This window comes from Trichoderma atroviride, chromosome 2 (assembly GCF_020647795.1).
Source record: "Trichoderma atroviride chromosome 2, complete sequence".
Lineage (NCBI taxonomy): Eukaryota > Fungi > Ascomycota > Sordariomycetes > Hypocreales > Hypocreaceae > Trichoderma > Trichoderma atroviride.
In genome coordinates, this window is record NC_089401.1 from 3,490,052 (window position 1) to 3,514,907 (window position 24,856).

The window sequence follows — 24,856 nt, forward strand, 5'->3', positions numbered from 1 at the left end:
GTCAGTCGGATGGCAGATAAACTTCATAGGATAGAGGAAAGTAGGATAGTTATCATAGACAAGAATTTTTTTTTTAATGCTATACACATAATCTTCACATTGATATAATTTTATGTAGCTGCTGCCAAGGTAACATACTCAAAAGTCGTTAATAATATACATGAGCATACGTGTGAAAGGACGTAGAGAACGCTCGTGTTTCCTTAAATGACTCGATGACTGAATTTTTTTGGGTTGTATTATTCTTGAATCCTAATCATACAAATTGAACAGATCTGCAGCAACATGGTACCACGCTGTCTCGCATCAAAATGCCAGGGACAAATCCAGCCCTGAGTAGAAAAAAAAAAGACAACAACCCTCCCGGAAATACGAACTCAAAAAATCGAAAAAAAAAAAGATGTGAAAAAAAAAATCTTCATTTTGCAACCATTTTTACCAAATTAATAAGTCCCAACTCAAATGCCCTCGAGCGATTTTTTTTTTTGTAAATTCTTTGCTCGTAATCATCTTGCTTTTTCATTTTTTTCGGGTTTTGCCTCATATGTTTTTTTTTGTGTATCCGACCATCGGTTGTCTAGCGAAAAAAAAAAAAATTGATAATGATAACAGTGAATGAAAGATCGTTATGGAAATCCTTGTGCGTTTCTCATCAATAGCATGGTAGCTGATCGCATGTCGAACTAATGCTTGGGGATGCAAAAAACATGTATCGCCAGTTCATAAGCCCCTCCGAGATCCCAACAATTGCAAGACTGGTGAGTTGTAATCCAAATGCTGTGAAATCAAACTTTCTCTTGAGCCCCGGAGGCGTGTAAAGTTATCGGTCCTCTACCGCAGACCATGCCAGAGTCACGATGGCTGGGATAAGCTTTCCCGCTTCAACACAAGGTTTCCATTGCCCTCGCTCTCGAGCGGTAGCTCTATTTCATACCCACTCCCGGAAAGCTCTTCTCTCGCCTTGCTTTTTTCTTCTCGTCCAGATTTTTTTCTTTCTTTTTCTCTTTTACCAAATCAAAGGGAAATCCCAAACCAGAGTGCAAAACGCTTTTGCTGCGTTGTACTTTCCAGGCCCAAAATGAAATCTCCAGGGGTATCTTTCCACCCCTTTTTTTGTCGTGCTTTCCTTTTTAAAGGATCGCGAAACGCCCCAATCTCTGCCATCTGCCGCCTTCATCTGCGCATATATACACATGCAAAAGGTAAAAAAAAAAAGAGAACGAATCCCTTACAAAGCCAAAAATCCTCAAATAATTCACAGTTGCAACGCTTTTTTGTTTTGCCGTTTCCCTTGCCGAGCCTTAGCCAAGAATAGCCAGGCAGAACTGTGACGAAAGAAAAAAAGAAATCGTTAAAATGCGTTGTCGCCCGAACCGGCCAAGGAACTGCCGTGACAAGCCGTCCGAGCCTTTCGGCTCGGCAACAAGAAACAAATATGCAGGAGGTGCCTTCAAGGCTATCCGCCCCGAAAACATAAACGAGAGCTTCACCGGCTAGCAGGAGCGAAAATCACAGCGCCGCCAGGGTAAAGTACAACACTCTGCTGCACCATTTACTCGTTCTGCACCCCGTTTGTTGCCTCAACGGGGATCTCGGCATGTCCGTTTACCGCAGCCTCACCGAGCGGAAGGATACCTGTAGGAGCAAAATCGGGCACGTCAGCCGACAGCTGGCTAGCGCCAGCAAAGCCGTTCATGTGGCCGTTTACGTATCCGTTAACTCCTTGGTTGGCAATGGATTCGTCGGGCAGTTGCTGGAACGGGGCCTCAACGTGGGCTGCATAGGCAGGTGGCGATGCCATGCCAAATGGGACAGGCATTCCGTTAAAATGCGGTGGCATCGGCACAGGTGCCGTTCGGTTCTTGTATGTGAATTGAGCCGGCCCATGGGTTTTGGCAAAGTCCTCTCGGACATCCATCGGCAGAACAAAGCTCTCCCACGACTCGCTTCGTCGCACACGCTCAACGTCATCATCGCCAACGACGAGGTCGACCTCGGTTGAAAGCTCACAAACCGCACGAACCATGGCAATATCGGCGGAGAGATCTCGCACACGTTTGAAAGAGGCGATGAAATGCAAAGGCACGAAACCTTGAGAGTCCATTCGTGCACGGAGATAGACATCCTTGCACAGGTTCTCGATCGAGAAGTAGTACTCGACCTGGCTCTTCAGCACTGGTACAAGCATGTTGTCCCAGTAGGGCTGCTGGAAAGGCATTGCCGCCATCGGTGCCACTGTATACTCGAAGGAACCAAACTGATTTTGGACCTGAGGAATGCGTGTTGATCCATTGGGGAGAGACATGCGATGGTAGTTTCCAGCGTTGCTTCGACCGCCTCGGCCACCCCTCTGGTTCGGCACAAACATCTGACCATGGCCGCCTTGTCTAGCTGGCGGGCTATAGGGACCTTGACCTCGTCCGCCCATCGCGCCAGATGAAGAGAAGCTGGAGGCGGTATGCTGGTGCTGAGTATTGGCAGGATGGTGTGCGCCACGTCCGCGGTATGCGCCTCGTGGTCTATCATTGCGGGTTTCTGTTCGTTCACGAACGGCATGACCCTGCTCCTTAAAACAAAAGTATTAGTACATCATTCCAAGAAAAAAACAGTAGTAAGATCGGCATGGAGGCCTTTTTCCTTCTTCCCTCTTCCCACCCCCTCCTCAATAGCAGCTATTGATCATGAATTACTTACATTAGAGTTAGATGCGGCATCCTTTTTCTCGGCGCCGGGTTGGCTCACAGCTTTCCTCTGCTCACGTGGGATGGACATGTCTGTCGATGCTCGCTTGGTAGCTTGAGGCACAGAAGCATTTCGGTTCGGGCCGTTGGCGCCATCACGAGGGCGGTCCTTGTTGCTGTTGTTGCCGTTGCTGTTCTCGCTGAACTTGCCTTGGTTGGCGACGGGGGTGGTGGCCTTGTCACTGGCGTGTGCTGACCCCGTAGCCCTGGGACCGTTGGCGCTTCTAGCTCCACCACGAGGCTTAGAGTTGCGCATCTGAGGGAGCTGTGTTTCGAAGTTTACGCTTGGCACATAGTCCATCGTAACCCACTTCTGTCTTGGCTTTGATTGAGATCCATCTTCTGAGGCATCTTTCTCAACACGATCGCCCTTCTCGGCGGGCTTCTTCTTGTCTTCTTTGATGGCCGTCTCAGGAGTGGGCCAAGCTGTTGTATCGGCGACTGAAGGGGGGATCTCGCCTTTGCTGGCATCCTTGTCTGCTGCCCTTGAGCCGCGGCTGGCATTCCTCTCAGGCCGAGGGGCATCGACCGGCTTCCGAGGGGCCTTGACGCCATTTGGTACGCTGTCACGCTGGCTAGCGGCGGGAACACTGTTCTCAGCCGCTTTGGAGGGCACGTCGGACTTGGACACGCCGTTGGTTGTTTGCTCTGATGGCTTAGTCTTGGCCTGCGCTTCCGCCCGCTGCCGCCATATATTGACAGATGGGATGGGCGCCTCGAAAAGCTCAACCTTGGGAGCCTCTTTTTCAGGCTCCTGCTCCTTATCCGCTGCTGATTGGTCGTTGGCTTGCTTTTCTGTCGCCTTGGACTTCTTAGACTTCCGCGGCCTCCTGGAGTCTTGCTCGTCGACCGATCGTGTAGTAGTACTCGAGGACCTCGTGCCCTTGTCGCCTCGTCGCCATGGGCGATCTAACCTGCTAGACTCATCATCTCGCACAGGTTCGCGGCGCGTCTCTTGGACATCCTCGGATCGAGCTTCGACCTCGGAACCAGTAGTGCTGACAATATCTTGCTTTCCTGCGTTGGCAGGGGATTCGGCGCTTCGGACGGCGGCAGTGGACTCGGTCGCGCTTTCGACGTCTGTGTTAGCCTTGGGCGCGGTTGCAGATGGCTGAGAGTCCTGAACAGGCTGTCCAGAGAGGGTATTTGAGGGCACAGTGCCTTGGCCCTTGGCGGCCTGCGCATAAGAGAAAGCTGAGGCGGTCGCCATTTTTGATGGAACCGAAAGATGAGAGGGAAAGGCGAAAGAAAAAGAAATGATTTGGTAGAGGCTGATGACTTTCACAGATTTAAGAGTGAGAAATCTCGGCGTAGTCCCAAAGTCGCACTTGGCCGCGGTCAGACGTATTCTCTAGAAGGCAAGAGGTTCTAGAGAAATTTGTTTGGCGTGTCTGAAGACGCAAATGATGCACCAGAAACACAGCCCAGAAGGAGACCAAGGGCAATTAATTTCTTTTGTCGCGGTGGATGATTCTCAGTACGAGAAGCAATCGCGTATAATATCCGTAGCTGTTAAGCGGGACGGTCGTCTCTTGAGCCCAGGCAAAGGGATCAAGATCACGTCGGTAGTGGCGGAGGGGCCCGAAAACAAGAATCGGTCCAGAACACACACGAGGCGGCCGGTCGGCAAAAGGCGCCTCAAGGCGGTGGCAGTCGCGCACTCAAGCTCCCAAGTGTCGCACGTCTGAGTGGAAGGACAAAGAAGCAGGCCGAGCACAAGTCAGCCAGCCCAAGCCAAAGGGAGAGCGAGAGGTGACAAAATAGGCTGCCGGATTGAGGGTCGAGGGTGACCGGGGTACAAGAGGAAGAAGTTGCTGCAGCGAGGCACGCGGGCAATGCAGGGCAGAAAAAGAAACGAAAAACCCAGCTGCGCTCCGGACAGGACGCGGCGCAGCCTGTGAGAGACGGTCAAACAGAGGCCAACCGGCGCGGCAATTCTTCAGAATTGACTGGGCAAGATGGTGGTGAAGAAGAATGAAGAGGGCACAGAGCGCAGAACGAAAAGGGCAAGTTGATAATTTTTCGTTGTGTGAATAATAAATTTTTTTTTTTTTTTTTGGTTCCCCTCTCTTTCCAGACGATAGGGCGCCCAGACGGGTTTGGCGGATTTGGCGGGTTTTTTGGGACCCAGGACAGGTCCTGAAAGCGGAGCGCTGGGCGGCCTAAGAGTTACAGCGGTCTCCAGCGGACGGCCTGGTGCTGGATTACTGCGTGCAAGTTGGCCCCGGCGGACCTATGGAAACACGCTGTCAGAGCGCTGACGGTCCCGAGCTAGCGGTAGTATCGACGCCTTGAGCCCAGAAAAAAAAATTCAATTCAATTCAGAAAGAAAGAAAAAAAAAGAACAAAAACTGAATAGCCCTTGCTCCGCGAGTATGATGCAATTCTATTTGTCTGGCTGAGGGCAGCCCTTGGGGGCTTTTCTGCGGCCCACACCTGGATAATGTAAAATCGTTCGCTGCAAGTGGAGTGACTGGAAATGCGCGAATATGAATATGGCTTGTGCAAAGTCAGCCGAGCGAAGAATCGGGTTAATTCGGTGGTGGTGGTTTATTAGGCGCGTTCGATACTGGGGAAAAGGAAAAAAAAAAAAAAGGAAAAAATTATGGGAGAGAAAGAGAGAGAAAGATGTCGAGTGTTCTTGTTCTGTTCCGTAGAGGAAGGATCGAGGGCCCAGCCAGGCACTCCCGGCCACGAGCTGAGTAAATAAGCACCTTCTTTTTTGTTTTTGTTTTTTTGCTTTTTATTTCACTTTTTATTACTTTCTTACACTTCGTCTCTTGCAGCTGCCATGCTACATGCCACCCCCGAGGAGACTTGTTTGCTGCTCCGGATACGAACCTACATCAGCGCAGCAGCGAATTGCAGGCCTTAGAGGCCAGGCGCCGGCATGAGACATGCGTCGTTAGTGCGGGAGGGCCATTAAAGTTGTGTGTGGCTTGGCTGTGATTTGTAGCGGTACATGTACGTACGGGGGGGCACATTGACAAAAAGCGACAGCGACCAAGGGCCAAGCGGCAAGGTTGCCTGTAAGGCAAGGCATTCAATCAACCATGTTTCTCTCAATAATAAGCGTCCAGTCTCCTTTTGGGGGGACGCTTCAGCCGCGGGAATGCGTTGCGTTTTGTCCGGGGCATGCGCTCGGGTCGCACGCAGCTCTGATTGTGGGCAGTCCTTCCTATTGGCAACCCGGAAAAAAAGGTGAGGCTTTCGACTTTCTCCTTGCGGCCGTGCATAGCCTGTCCTTTTTTTTTTTTTTTTTTGCTTGTTTCCGTGATCAACAGGCTGTGTGCCGCGCCGGGAGATCGCCCGCGTTATCGCGACACACTCTGTCCTTTGATCATGGATGGTGCTCTCGATCCATTACTACTAGTACATCTTTCCTGATACCCTTGGACGAGTAGGTATTCCTTATCCCTTATCGCCCTTATCGACAAGCGATATCCCGCGATCGATCATAGTTGGCGGGCACTTGTTTTTTTTTAAAATCTTCTTTTGACGTAGGAGAACAAGAGTAGAAACCGGAACTGTCAGCGATGGTTGGCATGCCTGTCTCCTCTCTCTCCCCCCTCAAGACTACTCAAGTAGCCAAGGTACATCAAGCCTGGCATTTGCCGTGCCTGCTTTTTTAAATCTCTCATGCGCCCCATGACAAGGTAGCGGTACTTTTAATGTGGAGGAGCACACAAGCAGGAACACGTTTGGTGAGACGCAAATGCTACCACCTGTGCTAATTCTAGTAGTAATAGTAATACAGCAAACCTGCCTGGCCTACCATATTACGAGTAATACGTGGGCCGCAGTCATCGTAAGAGTCATCTTTGCCGAGGCGCCCTGTCTCATACCTAGGTAGTGGCCGATTCTTGCTTGCAGCGCACATTTGACCACCCACCCTCCTGTTTTTGCGGGCGTCACAAAAGCGATACCAGGTCACAAAAAGGGCAACTTGAATAGCAGGCCGCAGCAGGCTCATCTCAGCTCTGTTTTTCCTGTTTCCGCATCTGCGCAAGTGCCCCATGGAGTCCTCGTCCCCCTTTCCAGCCCAGTACAGGAACTTACGGATGTGGCTGCTCCGGCGCTTACATACTACAGCCGTATACTTGTACTAAGGATTTGTTTGCTTCATGGCAGAGACTGTGGCTTGCGCTTTGTCTGGGCCACCTTGATGTAGTGCTACCTTTGGCGAAATGGCCATGGGCCGCTGTTACCGTACAATCTGCATACCAGCCTCTCTACCTTTAGGCTGCAGGACGTATGTCAGAGTTGCGGCACTCGGAGATGGCGCTCCAACGACCAGCAGAGACAGAAACGGCGTTTAAGCGGCGCGCCGCTCTGGCACGTTGCAAAAACTCTACTAGTAGCACTAAATTTATGCTCATCTGGACGTGCGACCTCTCCTATTCGATGTGCAAAGAATCTGCTAAGGTAGGTACCGGCGTGTTGCGCATCTCATTCCATTGTTATACCGTACTAGTACCTGGGGGATCACCCAGCATGACAGCCCATCAAAGGGATATTGGGTGGTACAGAGCGCAGAGGACAGTCGAGATGGCCAATCAAAACCGTGCCCCCTACCGGCTGCTGCTATACTCAAAGGCCTCTGATATGGCAGGTGACCTCTTGCTGGCGACCCATTTTGCCAGTCTATGTGCGAGTTCTCGGCACGTGGATGAGATGTGCCGTGTTTTTAGTCCATACTCGGGGAGATTTATGCATCAGTAGCCCCCAGAGGAGGGCACTTATTCTTATGCATGAAAGTGATCAACGGGTATCGGTAAGTTTTCTAGATTATACATGGTATGTTTCTTATCAGATTTACGCACGTCGCCAGAATGGGCCGTTTCTCAGCAACCGGCTATTCATGAAATGGTTTGAAGCTCTAGCTAGGCTTCTCACATGATACATGTATCCATAAGCATTATAAAATAAAGTAACAAAATCCTATCAGAGGAGCATCATGGGGAGCACTTTCATATCGGTGGAATGATGGAACCCCGCTTGCTAACATGTATTGGCCAGCACTTACCCAGAAAGCCATGCAGTCGCTTGTCTTGCTCCGAACGAAGTGGCCAGGCGCAAACCCGTGGAGCCCATCGGGAAATAGCTGACCAGATACCAAAGCAGGGCAGCAAGTTGAATCAAAGACGCGAAAAGGGTAAGGATGGTGCTATGGACCTTTGTTATTTTAGCATACCTCTCTCTTCCGCTTCCTCTTTCCTGCTCGTTGGAGTTTCAACATACCTTGATAGCAAACACGAGGGTCATTGCTATGGATCCAAAGTAGGCAGCGGTAAAGGGCAGTCTAGGCGCGGAGAAAAGGTGATAGATGTAATTCATAGGTCCCATTATGGCAGCAAAAGATGCCAGGAAGAGTGCCGATCCAACCGTCCATCTAAGTGGGGGGTTAGCGCTGCGCAACTACTCGTACAAGGGGTATTGGCTCCGGCAGGTATAGACGCATGCAGGTAATTCATGCAAATACCGTCTACCGAGAACTCCGGCCGTGCATATATTGTGTGCATGCATGTGTGAAGTGGTGTGGCAGGCGTCAGGATTGGATTGTTGGGGAGCAGAGGGGTCGAAGCAGCAGCAAAAGGTGGGCGAGCAGCAATTGCCAAGGGGAGGTAACGACGTCATCCAAGACTTACAGAATCACAAATTTGCGTGGTCTCAGAGACAGGACAGGGAAGAGGGTGAAGCAGATGACGAAACAGGCAGCGGCAGCGAGATTGCAAAAGGCAAATACCAGCATGCGGTCCCATCGACTCACTACTCCATGTTAGCTACATCTAGCCACGAGGCGTAGCATCTGCATCACATGCAGCATCGTAAGTGCGAGCTAGAGCTGCAATGCACATGTTTTCGCCTGCAGGGGGGTTGCCCGCGATGTGGATGATGGGACAATGCCCAGATTGACTCACAAACGAACCAGCCTTCCTCTTCTTCACGCCGACTGGGCGCCGGCAGAGGTGCTCCAGGACCTTCCGATGTGGGAAGAATCGTATATCCACGATCCTGGAAAGGATTCAGACTCTGGAGAGAGGACAAGAGGCCAGATGACTGTTGTGAAGTTGTGATGGGCGCATCTTGACGACGACTCCAGCCCAGGGAGTTGATGGAATCTCGAAAACCCGCGGAAGCCATAATACGGCCGAGAATCGTATCCCAAAAAGTTGGCAGCAGCAGCGGGTAAGTAAAACACCCGATCGACACGGCAAAGCCTCGAGGTAAAACGGCAGAGGCAAGAGACGGGGGGGACGGGGGGGGGGGGGGGGGGGGCTCTTGTCTCTCGATCAACAATAGCAGATAGATGACAGCCCTAAAAGCTTAGAAACTGCTAGCTCCACTAGAGACATGGTCAGTCAGGGGGCATGATCAAATATGTATAGAAGCGCAGAATGTGGCTTGGGAAAGAGTAGCTTGACGAGACACTGGCGCAAGCGAGATGGAGGGCGGACGGGGTGAGAGAAGCCTACCGGCGTTGGAGCTGTCGTGAGGCGACAAGCGGGCACGAGGCAGCGGCCGCGTCGGGAGAGATCGCGACCGCGCGTACCGCTGGATGAGCACGGGCGGCAATGGATGGTGGGGGAGGGCTAGAGCAGCGGTCGAAGCGGTCGAGGGCGTCGACGATGGCCAGAGCAGGTCGGGATGTGAAATCTGGCAGCGGGAGCGAGATGTTTGACGGGTGGAGGTTTGGGCCAAACTGGGGGGGTGTGGGATGGGAGTCGATACGTCGTTGGAGGGGGCACATGATTGGCAGCACTGGGGCCAGGGCGCACCTACGGGGTGGTAGCACCGCTGGGGTTCAGCGAGCTCGAGCTCTAAAATCTCCCCAAGGTGAGAGTGCCGCTAGCGAATGCCGCTCACCTCGGCATGGAGAAAGACGATAGCGATAAGGACACAACGTCATTGAGCACAAGCGAGCATGTCTTGGTGCAACGGCGATGGGGCATGGCAGCGTGGGGGAGAGGTTCTGGCATTCCATCAAAGCAAAAGGCGTTTACCTAGGCCTATTTTCTTTTTATTTCCGTGCTGATCGCTTCCTTGAAATGGCAGCCTATCGTGAGAGGGCAAATACCTGCCTTGGGCAGTTGGCCGGATGAGGCTTGAGTTGGCTGCAGCGCCTGCCGCTCCGTATTCCGTACTCCGTATTCCGTGTACACCACACCCAGACACATTTAGTCTGGTTATCTTTGGCGAGCGTGCCTGGACCTGGCTTGATCTGCCTACCTTTAGCTTATGCGTACTGTATGTATCCGATAGGCACTCAGCTCAGCCAACACGAAGAAGCACCGCCACGGTTGGAGCGGAGCCTGGAGAATGAAGCAGAAGAGAGCAGAAGCAGAGTCGTCATCGTCATCGACATCGTGGCTGACCTCTGCAACCGGTGCCTTACATGACCGCGTGGCCAGAGCGGTATCTAGTTCGCGGAAGGGCTGGGAACGCATGACCAGGCGAGACACTGCGGTGGTTCATAACGGTGGGCGATGGGCAGAGGCCCCAGGTTTATAGCGAGGGACGCGGTTGATAACCCAAGTCACGCTCGACCCGGTCCCTATGCGCTTCTCCCCCTCCCTCTTTTCTTTGTATGTAGCAGCGAGAGGGGGGGTGTGGATGGTGTAAAACAAGAGATGGGTACGGGCCACCATCTCGCGCGCCCTAGGCAAGTCAGAAGACGAAGCAAGCATCGATGCTTCTCCGTACTAGAGTCTCGGTATTTTTAGCTACCGGCAGCGAGTATAAAAACTGAGGCTCGGGTACCTTGCTGCCGAGTTTTCGAATGGAGATTTGAAATGATCCATATTCTGTAACATTGTGCATCTGTCCGCGCTACGCGTTGCCTTGTTCTTCTTTGGCTTTGCCTTGCTCAACTCCTTGCGTCTGCCTCTGTCGAAAACGGCCCGGAACAGGCAAGGCAACAAAGCATAAAGTTTGTATATAAAGCTGCAGCCTAAAGCTCTACCACCTACTAATACCAAAAGACAGCCCGCACGACCCGACTCATACACCTCACCTCAACCAACGACAACGGCAAGTTACATACCTAGGTAGCTGCTACTAAGCTTTGGCCCGTCTCATCACGTACATATATGTATAAGCACTTGCATATGTGTATACCCGTACGAGTCCTCGAGCAACAATCAGCGCAAGACCGGATATCAGCATCAGCTACTAAACCACATCTGGGACACCACCGGCCTGGCCATCGAAAAGCGGCAACTAGAGCGAACCGAAGGGAGGGTTAGCTACCGAACCGACACTAACACGAGTTATTGCTTTGTCTGGCCCTTTGATCGTCGTCAGCTAGGCGTCTCCATCGGGCATAATCCAGTGCTACGCCGCGTCCTTATTCGCCAGCAGCCTGTTTGCGAGTGAGAGTAAGGCTGCAGGCGACAGAGTTTAAACAGAAGGCAGAGGAGCAGAGGACCAGCAGAAGAATAAGAATCGCAGGTTCCCGAGCCCTTGACGCACCGCCGAGCGGCCTATCAGCTCATCGCGGCCACCACCACCAGGCGCCCGCCTGCTCTTGTGCCCATCCATCCATCCTACCTACACTCAACTACTTTAACAGCCTTTTTGCCTGCCAATAACCGCCAAATAATCACACCGCGCTATTGCCGCTACCGCTACCGTGTTCCTTCGAGCCGAACAATTCTCCAGCTACTGCTGCACGCTCGGCCACAAGTCCCTTCAGCTCGCCTGTTCGAGGGCGATTACTAGAGACAGATCCGAGAAGTCGTGCGTCTTGGCGTCTAGCCCATCTGCACTAGCAGGGGCACTGCTAACGCAGCTCCAGGCCAAAGATCTCGCTATCTGCCTCCCCCCCTCGGTATTACTACTGCTCCAGCTGCTTTTGCACGGGGCACAGCCAAAGACGCAAAGGCCAGGATTCAATATTTGAGCGCCCCGTCCCACCGCAAACAGCGCCGGTTGATCTTGATTTCTGCATCTCCTTACTCGCCGTCTCGCTCACCACCACGGCAGCCGCTCTACTGCATACATACGACGCCACGCACATCCCATCTCCTGCACAGCATATCTGCACAGCTCGCATATACGCGCATCCGTTGCAGAGCCGCCGCCAATAATACCGGATTGCTACTACTCTACTACTCTATTACTCTATCCGGCGAGGACCAGCTTCATCCACCGCTAGTGCCCGCAGCCTCCCCGGCGCACCGAAACTCTCTCGCTCTCGCGGCCAGCCCAGCGAGACTTTCCAGCAGCCTTCTAGCCGCCTTGTGTAGGTGGTCGACTGCTCTTTAGAGACGGTGGGCCGACCTCGCCCTTTCGTCATTGTGCGACGCGGCGCGCAGGGTTTCGCAGCCCGCTTACCAAACCAGACAGGCGCCAAGCCATCCTACCGCCGCGACGGAACATTGAAGACATATTGCATGCATGCTTGGGTGCTTTTTATGAACACGCCGACATAAAGACGTTTCTTCCTGTAACTCGTCGGAGCAGTTGCCGCGCTACCCTTGCGGAATTCCTGATTCGCGCGTACAAATACCGCTGAGTCTGCGAGATACATGCGATATCCTGTCCGATACCTACAACTCACGACCATCACTGCCTGTAACAGCACCCATCCCTACTGCTTGCTGCGTTTGGTAAGTCGAAGCGGCTGAGGTCGTCTGGCCCGCCATCCCTTCTTCTGCATCCCTCCCTCTGCATCCCCCCTCACATTCACATTCACCTCCCCCGCGCCGGTGGCATCGCATCTGGGCTCGCTGCAACACCCCTCACGAGAGGTCGAAAGAACATTGGAGTCTCGCCCATCCCGCTGTGGGCAGATCTTGGCCCGTCTCTTCCCCTCACCAGTCCCTCTCCTCCCTCCAGGGCTCAGCGCCGCACCACTTGGCCGCAACCCAGCAAGCTAATAATAAACCGCGCAGTGCAGGCCACGCTGTGATTTGCTCCGCGCTGCTTCCACCGAGGCTTCATCCCCTCCACATCGTCATCGCTGCTTGATTTCTGACTGCGCATATTGCGGATTCCCAAGCGCCCGTCACCGCCTGCACCCCAGCTAGTTACACAGCAGCCCGCCATTTCCGCCCCTCCCATCGACCGGCTACTGCTTGTACCCTGCACTATTTATTTTTTTTTCTTCGCACATCGCACTTCCGAACGACGTCGGGCCGTGGGCTCACAAAAAGCAATCGTCGCCAAACCCCTCCGAAGCTCGCATCTCAGCTCCCTCAGACACTTCGCCCATCTGTCTCTGGATACGGTGGACAAATCTCGCGCTTCGCCTTTCTGCATCAAATCGAGCATCCAGCAACGTCTACTAGCAAGACAAAGGGCTAACCGTGCCCTTTTTTTTTGTCTCAGAGTTAGTCCCTCTTCTTTTGTCAGCCCCTCCTACGTATTCAAACGGCATCCTCCGTTGTTGCTCTTCCGGTGTTGCGCCACGTCTAGCCCAAAGGCTCCGTCGTTGCCGCCGGCCCTTTGATTAGCATTCGTTGGATCGCGCAGGCTCTGGGCATATTTAAATGGGCAAAACTTTCTGACCTTTTTTTTCCCCCTCTTGTAGCCTGCAAACCGTTCCCTTGTTCAGGCATTTCTCGCCGATCTTCAAAATTCCGAGACCGCTCCCGGTCACCCCGTCAGGCAATCAACAAAGCGCACTGAAAGAGCGCCTTGGAAACCCAAACGAGCAAATAACGAAACAAAGACTTTTCTCCATCCTCTATTAGCCATCTGTGAGCCATCTGTGTCGATCAAGGAATCGACCATTTATTGCGATGGCCCAGCACGGCTTCACCCAGTTTGGGTCTGGCCCCAATGCCAGCCACATCGATCCCAACGAGTTGGCCATGTCGGGAACATACTCCCCGTCTTTCGCCAACAACAACTACAATACAAACTCCAACACAAATGGCTTCTCGAGCGGCTCTGCCGTATTCGACGATGATGAGCTGCTCGATGGCCTCGGCTCAGGCGGTCAATCTGGCCTTCACGGCCAGGGCCAAGACTTTCACGGCTTGAGCATGACTTACCAGAACAACTTCCAGTCACACCGCGGTTCTGGTTTACAAATCGACGCCGCTCAAATGAACGGCTACTCTAATACTCCAGATGGGGATCCCATCCAGAGCCCATATGCATATGGCAACACACACTACCGCACTCTTGGAAATCTGCAGTCGCCATTGTCCTACTCGCAGTCCCCTCTGGCTGCCGCTGACATGGCAGACGGAACCGATCCCAGCTACCTCAACGCCAAAGCGAGGGCCGCCCGCATGTCGGTTCAGATGCAGAGGAAAGCCTCCAACACTAGAACACCAATGACTCCCAAGACCAATAGCATGCACGGCATTCCCATCGGAAGTGCCCATGATTCTCCCGGCTTTGGCCCTCAGTCTCTTAGAGCAGACAAGTCGCCATCGGGCCAATGGCTCCAAACCCCTAGCGGAAGCATTCCAGCCTCTTTCAATTCTGGCTTTTCGTCTCCTATGCAGCCAAACATGGTGCAAATTAACGAGGTGATGATGAAAGGCGGCACGTCTATGCCAGCCAAGCTTGGGGTGGGACCTGGCGGCGCCATGTCTACCCAGGAAATGAAGAGGAAGCGTCGTCGTGAATCCCACAACCTCGTTGAGCGTCGCCGCCGTGACAATATCAATGAGCGGATCCAAGATCTCAGCAAGCTCGTCCCTTCGCACAGACTGGAAGACGAAAAAGTTCGCAAACTGATTTCCAATGGCACACCCCTATCGCCCACCCTCACTGGTGTTAACGCTACCTCTGGTCTAGCCGGACCAGGCGCTCGCAGAGCCACTGGCTCTGGCGCTGGCAATATCACGACTGGCCTTCCGATTGAGGACAAAGACAAGGGCCCTAACAAGGGCGACATTCTCAACGGTGCTGTCAGCTGGACTCGAGATCTGATGTGGATGCTACATCTCAAGCTGCAGCAACAGGAAGAGCTGATCCACACCATCGCCGACTTGGGTGGTCAATTGCCTTTTGAGCAAAGCGACGATGAACGCCGCATGCAGTCCGAGCTCATGGATGCCATAGCCAGGAACAACCCGTCCACCTTTGATTACTCCCGTACGTCTGGCAGTGGCCTTAGGGTGCCTCACCACACTGATTACCACGGTGAGCCTACTACCCACGATATGGGTGCCAATCTTGACTCAGTGGGCATCACCCCCGAAGGAAGTGGCAGTGGTGGCATGCCCGGCGACATTGGAGACGGTGTACACTTCTGGGCGGACGATGACCCCAATGGGCCTATCAACTTCAAGGAAGAGGACGAGTATGATATGGATCTCACTCAATAGATGGCTATTCGCGGCTAAGATGTTTTATTTCTTACCGCGTCTATCCACCTCCTTCTATCATGTGTGTTTTTGGTACCCTTTTCCTTTTTTTTTCACACTCCGTCTGGCGATGTTTGCTTCTGCATTAGCAGTCAACGTCTTGGGAAGGAGGAAATTTGCATCACTCTGGCGTTTCAAGAAGGACATGTCCGAGTGCCCATACTGGCGGCGTTTTAGGTGTAATCTATCACACCGGCAGGGCCTCGTCCTTTTTCTTTGGAGTGATAGGGTGTTTGCTACAGGCAACGGCTTTTTTTGGCAGGGCTTTTTATAAATAGGATGGATTGAGTCTATTTGCTTTCCTGGTTGTTTTCCCTCACGTCTGTTTTTCTTTTTCTTTTTCTTTTTCTTTTTCTTTGTCATATATTGCATTGCGGTACTAAGGAGTTGCGAGTCTCTTCGCTATCGACTTTTTTTTTCCCGATACGCACAAGCCTCTCCCTGTTTTCTTTTATATATATACATACATACCTTTATAGCTGCTACAGGCTGTATTGGTATCTACTACAACCCTTTATGAGATATGTATTTGGTTTTTGCTGGTTTTGCTTTGGCGGGCACGATACAGAAGGGACACTCTCCTAGCGAGATGTGTTTTCCCCCAATATGACTGGACTTTGGTTTTTCATGCCCTCCTTTCTTTTCTAATGATGCAAGGGCTGACTCTGGTCGCGTCTTCTGGAGAAGGAATCTCAGGGATTTGGTTGCTTTGACTGCTGATACACAGCCCATCTTTCCTTTTTTTTTTTCCGACATTTCTTCTTTCCTTTTCTCATGGCTTTTATTTGGAGGATTACATCTATATACTTACTTAATTTCTTTAACCTATCAACATCATCTCTTTGTATCCTCTTGACTGCTTTCCTGTTTCGTTTTTCTACACCGCTTCAGATACCACTTATGACCAATAAATGACTTGTATGAGCTCTTTTTGCTACGAAAGCCCTCTCTTGTGCCCCTTTTCAACTCATGTAACAGGTATCCATTAGTGTGTATTCAAGAATTATAGTAACGTCCAAGTACTAGCCATTAATTACATGCAAGGTCTAAACACTACCTATCCCAGGTAGTTTCACCAATGTCTTGTAGTCAAAAGGTACTCCCTCATACTCGTCACCAGTGTCCATGTCTTTTTCCGCTTCATGTCCTCCTGCAGAGCGATCCTCTCCAAAGCACACCGCCCATCAAAGTATTTACACATGAGCTGCCACGCCGAGCGGTGCTCCTCGTCCTTGAAGCGCCGCGCAATGGCAGACAGGTACCGTGACTCTTTACCCGTGGCCTTTTTAGGGTCGACGATGATGTGCGGCGTGAGGCCGGCGAGGTGAGGCGCGTCGTTGAGGGACGGGTTGGCGGTTGCGACGGGGGCGACTTTGCGGGCGTGGGCGGTGGCCTTGTCGGCGAGTTCGCGGTGGGCTTTCATGGCGATGCGCTCGAGGCGGGCCATTTCGGCGGAGTGTTCGGCTGCGGATGTGGTAGATGGATTGGGCATGTTTGGCTGTGCCTGAGCTTGGGTCTGTGATTGTTGTGGTTGCTGCTGCTGCTGCTGCTGCAAAGGTAGTTGTAGCGGCGGCGACGTGAGTGATGAGTGTGTGGATTGCCCATCCAGAGTGCTTTGGGCGGTATGGATGCTAGTGGTATCGGTTCCGTCGACAGAGGTGGCGACGCCAAGTTCCTCTGCTTCAATCTCGTAGTCAACCTCGTACAAGATTTCCGGCCATACAACGACATAGGCAAACGTGCAAAGCTGGGTCACCCAGCCGCCTCGCATCAGCCAAGCCAGCATGCGGAGATAGAGCGGTCGGTGAGCCTTGCTGGGAGTGATGAATTTATAAGGCCGAGGCAAGACGGAGAGCTCAGCTAGGAAAGTCGGCAGAGGCGGGGCCAGAGGAAAGGCCGTCTGCCAGTCCTGGGCATCTTGAGATAGCCTCTCAAGATCGCAGTTTGGGGAGACCATGTAGATGTCTCGAGGATGAAGTGGCGGGATGGCCATGGCACGACGCCAAAAGATGAAGTGCTGGGCATACTTGCGGACTTGATCCAGAGTGAGGGTGTTGCTTTGGCCCACTTGATAGAAGCTTGAAGATGGAGGACCAGTTAGTATAAGAAGAACAAAAATGACGGTCATTGGTATAAGACTTACGACATTGTCGGTTTAGAAAGTCGCGCAAACTCAGCCATGGATGAAGCGGTGGGATCACGATCATTGCCCAGCTCAGCGACAATCTTCTTTTCATCGTCTGTGAGCAACAGAGCAAAGTTGCGATCCAAGAAGCCTGGCTCTTCGAGGGCATCTTGGCTCAGCAAGGCGTTGGCCGTGGTGAGCCAAAGCCCGCGATGCCGCTCATCGTCTTCCGGAGGCAGATCCGCAACGAATAGGGGGACAGGGATCTGAACAGACGGTGTCAGGATGCCGTCTACAGTATCCAGATGCAAAGTGGCAATCCTGTTCTGAGAGACGGCGTCGTAGATTTCACGCATAGACGCTGCCAATGAGGAGTTTTGGGTTAATTCTTTCCATAGAGCACTCATCTTCTTTTCTGCATCGAGGTCTTTAGTTTCTGTCTTTTTTGCCTTGCGGCTTATAAAACGGGGGATACTCACTTTCTTCACGAGCTCTGTCCTTTGCGGCTAGGATGCGCTTAGACTCCTTCCACACAAACTCGCTGTGCTGTTGGCTGTACTGGTACGCCTTGTTGACCTTTTTCACAATGTTGGAATACAAGGAATCAACGAGCTCCCTAGTCTCATGCTTCTTGGGATTCAGAAAGAAGACCAAGTTGAACATGGTCATGGAGCTTCGCTTCTCTTCCTCCGCGTCATCCTTCTTGCCCTCCTTGGCCTTTTCTTTGCTTGGCTCGGCCTTGGTTACACGTACGGGAGGGTTGGGCTCGTCTGGTGCAATGCCCTCATCAAGCTCCTTGGCAGCCTTTGCCTTGCTGGCCTTTTTCGGCTTCTTCCACTTGCCATTTTCAGGTACGTGGATGGGATAAGAGACACAGAGGAGCGGGTCGAGAGAGAGCTGGAAAAGCCTCTTGTGATAGGAGCGAGCAGGAGTCAAGATGCCGGCAAGATCACGGGCTGGAAAGCCGGCTACATGTTCCCAAGGCACGACCTGCGATCCCGATTCGGTCACGTAGTGGTCATCACGAACGCTGCCACGGTTCTCGGAGGGCTCCGGCGCGGGCTCGGCGCCAGCAGGCTGTGACAGGCGCTCGAAAAGCACGTCCTCGGCGTCAATGTTCTTTGCCTTGTCGGCGAGGTTGGAGAGCGCCGGGACATGGGAGGGATAGTGGAAGACAAAGGCGGGTCCGTCGCGGGAGCGGTTGATGACGAGCGCGACGGCCACGAAGTTTTCATCGTTGACGCAGGACATGGCTGCAGATTCCGCGGACAGGAGGCCGCCTTACATGATGCGACGGCCCCCAGCAATCCTGGCTGTGGTTGTGAGGGCGGTGCTTGCCGGAGGGACGCGAAATGAGCTTGCACCGGCCTTGCTGCGGGAGATTAGCAGCAGTGATGATGCTGATAGGCCGCTGTTCGTAAGTAGATCGTACAGGTGCTCGTCGTGTTTGGCAGCTTCAATGCCTCCCCGTCTCTTGAGGCTGCCGTGATGGCCAAGACGCAGCCCGGTTGGTGTTGACGATGGTTGTTGGAGCGTTAAGCCATCGCTAACCTGCATCAAGCGGAGTTTGCTATCAAGGTACTTTCCAGCGCCCGCCTCATTGCGCAGGCTCCAAGTACAGTGGGTTGAGTGGTACAAAGCCCTACGAAGCAGCAGCCAGCTTCTGGCCCCCCAACTTGTACCACGGCCGGTAGCGAATGCGGGGCAGCTGGAGAAGGACCTAAACTCGCGGCCCTCCGCTGCAAAGGTCCCTGTATCTCGGCGCCCTTGAGCAATTAACGCAGCACCTTGCCATGGACTTTTCAACAGGGGCTTTTCGCTCAAAATGGACGCTTCTAGACGCAGCCTTGCCAGTCCCTAGCCGAGAGCAATGACGTCCGCGCTCTGCTGTTGATTAATTCATCCACCCATCTATTATGCACTTGTTACAAAAGGCGCGGGAGAATAGATCCGATGTATCATTCTTGTCTCTATAAGGATTGACGTCAGCGCAGCGAGGAGCCTCGCCTCTACACCTCCAGCTGTCTGTCCATCCCTAGGTATCTACATACAAGACACAGACATGCGCTCTCCAGCAAGGCGGTGAACAGATTCGTCGGGCGTTCTTTAAGGGACCTCTGCTAAAAGCAATCTAATGCCTTCCACTAGCGCAGTCACGTTCCAAAAGCACGTGCAAAGTACCTTTGCAGTAGTTTCCACTGGTTGAAGGCGCAGAAAGGTACGCGCGTTGGACTTTGCGCATGCCTTCATTTTACAGGGATCCGATGCTGCCAATCTCATATCCGGATTCCCAACAAAAATCCGGCATCCTCGCGTGCCAACTCCAGGCTGGCGTTACATTCAGCGCACTCGCAATAGACGCTATACTTCAGCTTCAACAGCTCCAACAGCTACTGGTGCCGTGCACAGCGTTATTCCGGACCCTGCAGGCTCGAGCATCGATAGCCCCAACGTACCCGCAGGCCGATCCGTTGATTCGCCGCTCGCCTCGCCCCAAGCCCCTAATTTGGCCTGTCGTGGTTTCTGGCCACCATCACATGCGTACCCTTCCACAAGCGGCCCGCCCTATTTGACGCTCCTTTAAGCCTTTTTTCACACAAAAACCGCCAACGGCTGGGGAGGGCAACAGGTCGTGTGCGATTCTCCCATTGTTTGTGCGCCTCCGTCCATTCGCCAGTCCTTGGAGGGAATACAAAAGCCAGCTTGCTTGGAGTCGCCTCAGCATCACCGCATCGCCACACCATCACCGTGCCACAAGTGCCACCTGCTGAAGCAACAAATCTTTCGGCTTGGCCAATACAATACCATTCCGCTTGCTCTTGTGTTGCGATTCTATTGCCGCACTCTCGACAGCGCAGCAACCCCCCCAGTCTGCCTGTAGTCGATGCCAGAAGAGACGCAGAATCCCCTGACTCTGGCCTTGCTTCAATATCAACCCTCCAAAGCCCAGTATAGACACTAGAGTTGAGAAAGAACCGTTAGATGAAAGCTTCGCTCCGAGCGTGATCCATTGCTCTCCGTCTATTTCTACTTCTACCAATCTCCAACTTGATCCCTCTTTCTCTTCCACATCCTCCAACAAACCATGTCTCCAGCTGCCACCACCAGCGGCGCTGCCCACGGGCACGTCAGATTCCTCCCCATCACCTACGACAACAGCGACTCACAAGAATCGGCCCTGAGGCTCATCCAAAGCCTGTTTCCCCAATGGGCCAGAGACGACATCGACTTCATCCGCTTCACCGACGGCATCACTAACACGCTGCTCAAGGCCGTCCATCGGCAGCCGGGCCTGTCCAAGGCCGAGGTGGACCGGGATGCCGTGCTGCTGCGAGCCTACGGCAATGGCACCGCCGTGATTATCGACCGAGAACGCGAGGCCGCAAACCACGAGCTGCTGATGAAGCACGGCCTGGCGCCGGAGCTGCTGGCGCGCTTTGCCAATGGCATGCTGTACCGCTTCGTGCCCGGCACCGTTGCCCAGGCCAAGGACCTCTCCGATCCTGCGCTGATTGCGGCAGTTGCTCGAAGGCTGGCCCAATGGCATGCCACCGTGCCGTGTCTACCCGACTCGGCAATCAAGGGAGAGTCGCCGGCAGCAGGCGGCAGCTCCGAAGACGACGACGGCAGCCACAAGGCCATGATCGTCAAGGCTGCAGCGGGCAAGCCGATCCCCAACCTCTGGTCGACTATGCAGAAATGGATCCTTGCCCTGCCGACAGAGACGGAGCAGCAGCGCGAGAGACAGGCCCTGCTGCAACGGGAGCTGGAGGAGATGATTGAGAAGCTCAGCCAGCGTCCAGGACTGGGGCACAATGGGGTATGTAATTCCTTCGACCCGTCGCCGACATGCGTGTGTCCCTGCTAACCAAGCACGTAAATGCACAGTTGGTCTTTGCCCATTGCGATTTGCTCAGCGCAAACATCATTATCCACCGCGAGCCCGACCAGGAGCTTTCCGTGAGCTTCATCGATTACGAGTACGCTACGCCGTCACCGGCTGCGTTTGACATTTCCAACCACTTTGCCGAGTTTGCAGGGTACGACTGTGACTATGCAGCCATCCCAACCCGGTCGCAGCGACATGCTTTTATCCGCGAATACATTGCAGCATATGCCAAGCTTTCAGCCACGCCCATGGACGTACAAGAGGAGACTGTTAAGCTCATGCGTGAGGTGGATGTCTTCCGCGGAGTCCCCGGCTTCTATTGGGGTATCTGGGCCTTGATCCAAGCGACCATCTCGCACATTGCTTTTGACTACGCCTCATACGCTGAGCTGAGACTCGGCGAGTACTGGGCCTACAAGGCTGAGGCGGACGGAAGTCGTGAGAAGAAGGGCGAGGAGAAGCCTCTTCGTGAGAAGACGTGGTCGCGAGACGAATAGAGGGGAGGCGTGCCATAAAGCAAGAAACACAAAAGAAAGATGAAGCAAGGGGGGGTTCAGAAGCAAACCCTGCAATTCATCCCACGCATTAGACACAGATTATCGCTGGATAACATTAGCTAATGGATACCTTTCGAATGTGGCGGTGACGAAACAGACAGAGAGAGAGAGCGCGAGAGAGATAGGGAGGGAGGGTTAGACGGCAACAACACAGTCTTCTCGCAGGGGTGTGAGGCGCAAAGATGGCATCCGGCGCTGGTGGATACTTGTTTTTTTTTTTTTTTTTCCTCCGTCTTGCATTTTCCTTAGACACGGATTGCGGATTGGAATTGGCGCCTGTCTTTTGAGATGAAGAGAAGAGACAAGACAGAGACAGCCATGGGGACTTTTCAACGAGTTTGCAGTATTGCTACTATCAGTATGGCGAAATATAGGGAATGGCATGGCATGGCAGCGAATGGGAAATCAGATGAAACGAAGGAAAAAGAGGCCGTGCCCTTCATTCAACATGGGCTTAGAAGCTACTACCAGTACGACCTATTACACGGTGTAGCGTCATTTGCCTGAATTTCTTAACCTTTTAAGATTTCCTTTAGTCTTAATTTTTTAATCAGTATGGCTCATAGCATGTAATACCTACTTGATTACGATTAGTACTAGTTTTTTTTTTAATTCCGATGATATTCGATGGAAGAGAGAGAGCAAAGACCGAGAGAAGGAGAGAGAGATTTGCCCCGAGACCCAGCTCGTGTGCTACCTCACACTTGACCATTTACGAAAAGGTCTAACACGCCTGCTAACAACAAGCTGCCTAGATGCCATCTACTAACCGTACATGGGCCTTAGTGACATGGGGAGCAGCTTTGTAAAACGGCATAGCCAAGGTGGTAGCAGTCTAGTATGGTATAACTGCCTGCCTGGGTATATGCCTCGGTGCTTTATTGGCGCTAAGCTGTAAGATGCATGCCGCAGGACCAGGACGCATGTACACTTGAGATGTTTTACTGGCATGTAGCATGTAGCTATATAAACAGGTAGAAGACGGGGAAAAAAAAATACAGTATGACATCAGGGGGGGAACTGGCGAGATGAGGTAAAAATCGGACGAATGGGCATTTGTCGGAATTGGCTCCGAACAAGGCCATGTACATGGGAACTGACGTGATATTTCATGGTTATACCTAGACCATGGTCCATTTATGGTGATACCTATCCATACAGAAACTTGTAGATACTAGAGCACGTGTATGCCTACTTGGGCAAGTACAGCGAAAGGATAAGAATGAGGAGAAAATAAACAAGGAGGCGAAACAGGGGTTATCCTTCTGCTGATCGATCGGGCTGTGTGTGGAGAGCGGAGTGAGCGAGCGAGCGAGAAGGAGAGAGGGAGAAAAGACAAGAGAGGAGAGAGATAGAGGGCCTTGCTGCAGTTGCAGGCGGCAGTCAGCGCTTGGACGTGGGATACAGTAGAATACGACATTGAACAGGACGGGATCGCTGGAGTATGGAGCAAAAAGCGATGATAAAAAACGGGGGGTTCAGTCAGCCTGTGGACATGTATGCACACATACTAGTAGTACTTGTGTGTGTGTGTGTGTGTGCGTATGTGTATGTGCGTGCGTATAGAGGAAAGGCGAATGGGGAAAGGAAAAAGATGGAGAAGAGAAAAGAGGCAGCGTTGATAGGAACCTGGTCCTGGTCTTGGGGAGCATTGACGCATCCAATGCCATGGATGGACTGGAATGTTGGGACATGTCAAAATGTTTGCCTGGTGCTACCTTGGCCGGGTATCGTGGCCCTCTTGCATACGAGCATGCACATATATGCGATGCAGCATCATCATTGCGACGCCGTCCATTTATGTGCGAATGGAACCCGGGATTGCAAGGGAATAGGTAGGTATCAATACCTACTTGTAGTAGCACTACTGCGTGCAGTACTACCCTAGTATGACCTCGGAATGCCAGTTGTAATATGACTGCCTTGTTTTCTTTTGCGTGTTTGCTTTCTTCGTCCTATATTGTTTGGTCCTTTTGGTATCTCATCATCGTCGTCGTCGTCGTCGCTTCCCTCCTCTATTGCTACCTTGCCACTTTATTCAATGACTCCATATGGTAGGCTAGTCGCGATAAGTAGCCTACTTGTTTCAGTAGTAATTTGCAATACGAGAATGCGAAGAGTAGGTAGGTAGGTATACTGTGTTGTAGGTAGGTAGTACTTGTAGTAGATGGGCAAATATCACTCACTCACCAATACACCTTGGTAGGAACTCGGAACTTACTCGCCAGTTCCATCCCTCAGCCACTACAGTACACGCTTCGTACACCTATATCTGCATGCAGATTAGTAGAAATACTACACGTACCCGTAATGTCAACACAGCACCTTTGTATATATGAGACCAACTTACTCGTGTCTGCAAACATGCTCATACAACTTACTCATGTCGACAACAACAACAACAACAATAGCCCCCCCTCCCCCCTCTTCTCGGGAAGCGTTGATGCAATGGCAGAATATGGATGCCATAATGTAATGACATTACCCAGATATGGGCGGTCGGTGTTTAGATAGGGAGATAGTGACAGTGGCATTGCATTGCATCGTACAGTATCGCATCATATCATCAATGCTTGTATGCATGGACGCACATGCCCCCCCGTATAGGAACAGTACTGTGCGCAGTGGCAGCAGCGTCAAACGACGACAGGGCCAGCATCGTCATCACTTGAGCGGAATTATGGGGACTCGAGAAAGCGGGTTGTCGAGCACTGTACAGTACAATACAGTAGGCCTGAGCGAAGGGCAGCAGTGCAAGAGGGGCGCCTTTTCTCGCATCTTGGCCAACCGGGGAGAGGCGAGTGGTCTGTCTTTTTGCTTCTTCTTGGGGGGGTCTGACGCAGCGCTGGCATGGACAGCTGTTCTGCTTTGATTAACCAGCAGCAGTGCTAGTACAGTATAGACTAGGATGTTTTTGCTGGTCCCCCTCACACCCTCTTGGTTTCTTCTCGGCCTCTTTATTTTTTCCTTCTCGAGCTCGCTCGATTTTAATTTGCCAGGCCCTTGGGCTGGAATTTCCTGTTTGGGGGTGGAGCAGGTCCGGCACAAGTGTTTTAGCGTGGAGAAGGGTTTCTGGCCTGAGCGTCGGCCCTAGCCCAATGTGGGAATGATGGAGAAGGGGCATGATGGGTAGGTACTTTGTACTTACCCGACGAGCATCTGGATTGTGGCGAAAAAGGAACGGGACGAGTCGGCGTTTGTCTAAGAGGGCGAGG

General features: G+C 52.5%; 7 protein-coding genes across 7 annotated transcripts; 2 read left to right on the forward strand and 5 right to left on the reverse strand.

Annotated features, from left to right (window-relative positions):
- Nucleotides 1–211: 211 nt before the first annotated feature.
- TrAtP1_003930 (uncharacterized protein) lies at nt 212–4,764 on the reverse strand. The gene is made up of 2 exons (XM_014083607.3): nt 2,695–4,764; nt 212–2,566 (listed from the first exon to the last, which is right to left on the reverse strand). Exons 1-2 carry the CDS (start codon nt 3,949–3,951, stop codon nt 1,553–1,555), a joined length of 2,271 nt encoding a protein of 756 aa, XP_013939082.1. The 5' UTR covers nt 3,952–4,764; the 3' UTR covers nt 212–1,552.
- Nucleotides 4,765–7,180: 2,416 nt separating this feature from the next.
- Nucleotides 7,181–9,003, reverse strand: TrAtP1_003931 (uncharacterized protein). Its single transcript, XM_014083609.2, has 4 exons — nt 8,663–9,003; nt 8,390–8,510; nt 7,983–8,133; nt 7,181–7,916 (listed from the first exon to the last, which is right to left on the reverse strand). The coding sequence occupies exons 1-4, from the start codon at nt 8,883–8,885 to the stop codon at nt 7,764–7,766; spliced, it is 648 nt and encodes a 215-aa protein (XP_013939084.1). The 5' UTR covers nt 8,886–9,003; the 3' UTR covers nt 7,181–7,763.
- A 9-nt stretch (nt 9,004–9,012) lies between these two features.
- On the reverse strand, nt 9,013–9,492 carry TrAtP1_003932 (uncharacterized protein; the record flags this gene model as incomplete). Its single annotated transcript, XM_066112088.1, has 2 exons — nt 9,013–9,087; nt 9,218–9,492. The coding sequence occupies 2 exons, from the start codon at nt 9,490–9,492 to the stop codon at nt 9,069–9,071; spliced, it is 294 nt and encodes a 97-aa protein (XP_065968171.1). The 3' UTR covers nt 9,013–9,068.
- A 3,994-nt stretch (nt 9,493–13,486) lies between these two features.
- Nucleotides 13,487–15,031, forward strand: TrAtP1_003933 (uncharacterized protein; the record flags this gene model as incomplete). The annotated part of the gene is made up of 1 exon (XM_014083610.2): nt 13,487–15,031. The coding sequence occupies one exon, from the start codon at nt 13,487–13,489 to the stop codon at nt 15,029–15,031; it is 1,545 nt and encodes a 514-aa protein (XP_013939085.1).
- A 1,111-nt stretch (nt 15,032–16,142) lies between these two features.
- Nucleotides 16,143–18,446, reverse strand: TrAtP1_003934 (uncharacterized protein; the record flags this gene model as incomplete). Its single annotated transcript, XM_066112089.1, has 3 exons — nt 16,143–17,148; nt 17,214–17,610; nt 17,675–18,446. The coding sequence occupies 3 exons, from the start codon at nt 18,444–18,446 to the stop codon at nt 16,143–16,145; spliced, it is 2,175 nt and encodes a 724-aa protein (XP_065968172.1).
- Nucleotides 18,447–18,476: 30 nt separating this feature from the next.
- Nucleotides 18,477–18,752, reverse strand: TrAtP1_003935 (uncharacterized protein; the record flags this gene model as incomplete). The annotated part of the gene is made up of 1 exon (XM_066112090.1): nt 18,477–18,752. One exon carries the CDS (start codon nt 18,750–18,752, stop codon nt 18,477–18,479), a length of 276 nt encoding a protein of 91 aa, XP_065968173.1.
- Nucleotides 18,753–19,498: 746 nt separating this feature from the next.
- TrAtP1_003936 (uncharacterized protein) lies at nt 19,499–22,236 on the forward strand. Its single transcript, XM_014083612.2, has 2 exons — nt 19,499–21,015; nt 21,084–22,236. Exons 1-2 carry the CDS (start codon nt 20,281–20,283, stop codon nt 21,579–21,581), a joined length of 1,233 nt encoding a protein of 410 aa, XP_013939087.1. The 5' UTR covers nt 19,499–20,280; the 3' UTR covers nt 21,582–22,236.
- The last annotated feature ends 2,620 nt before the right edge of the window (nt 22,237–24,856 follow it).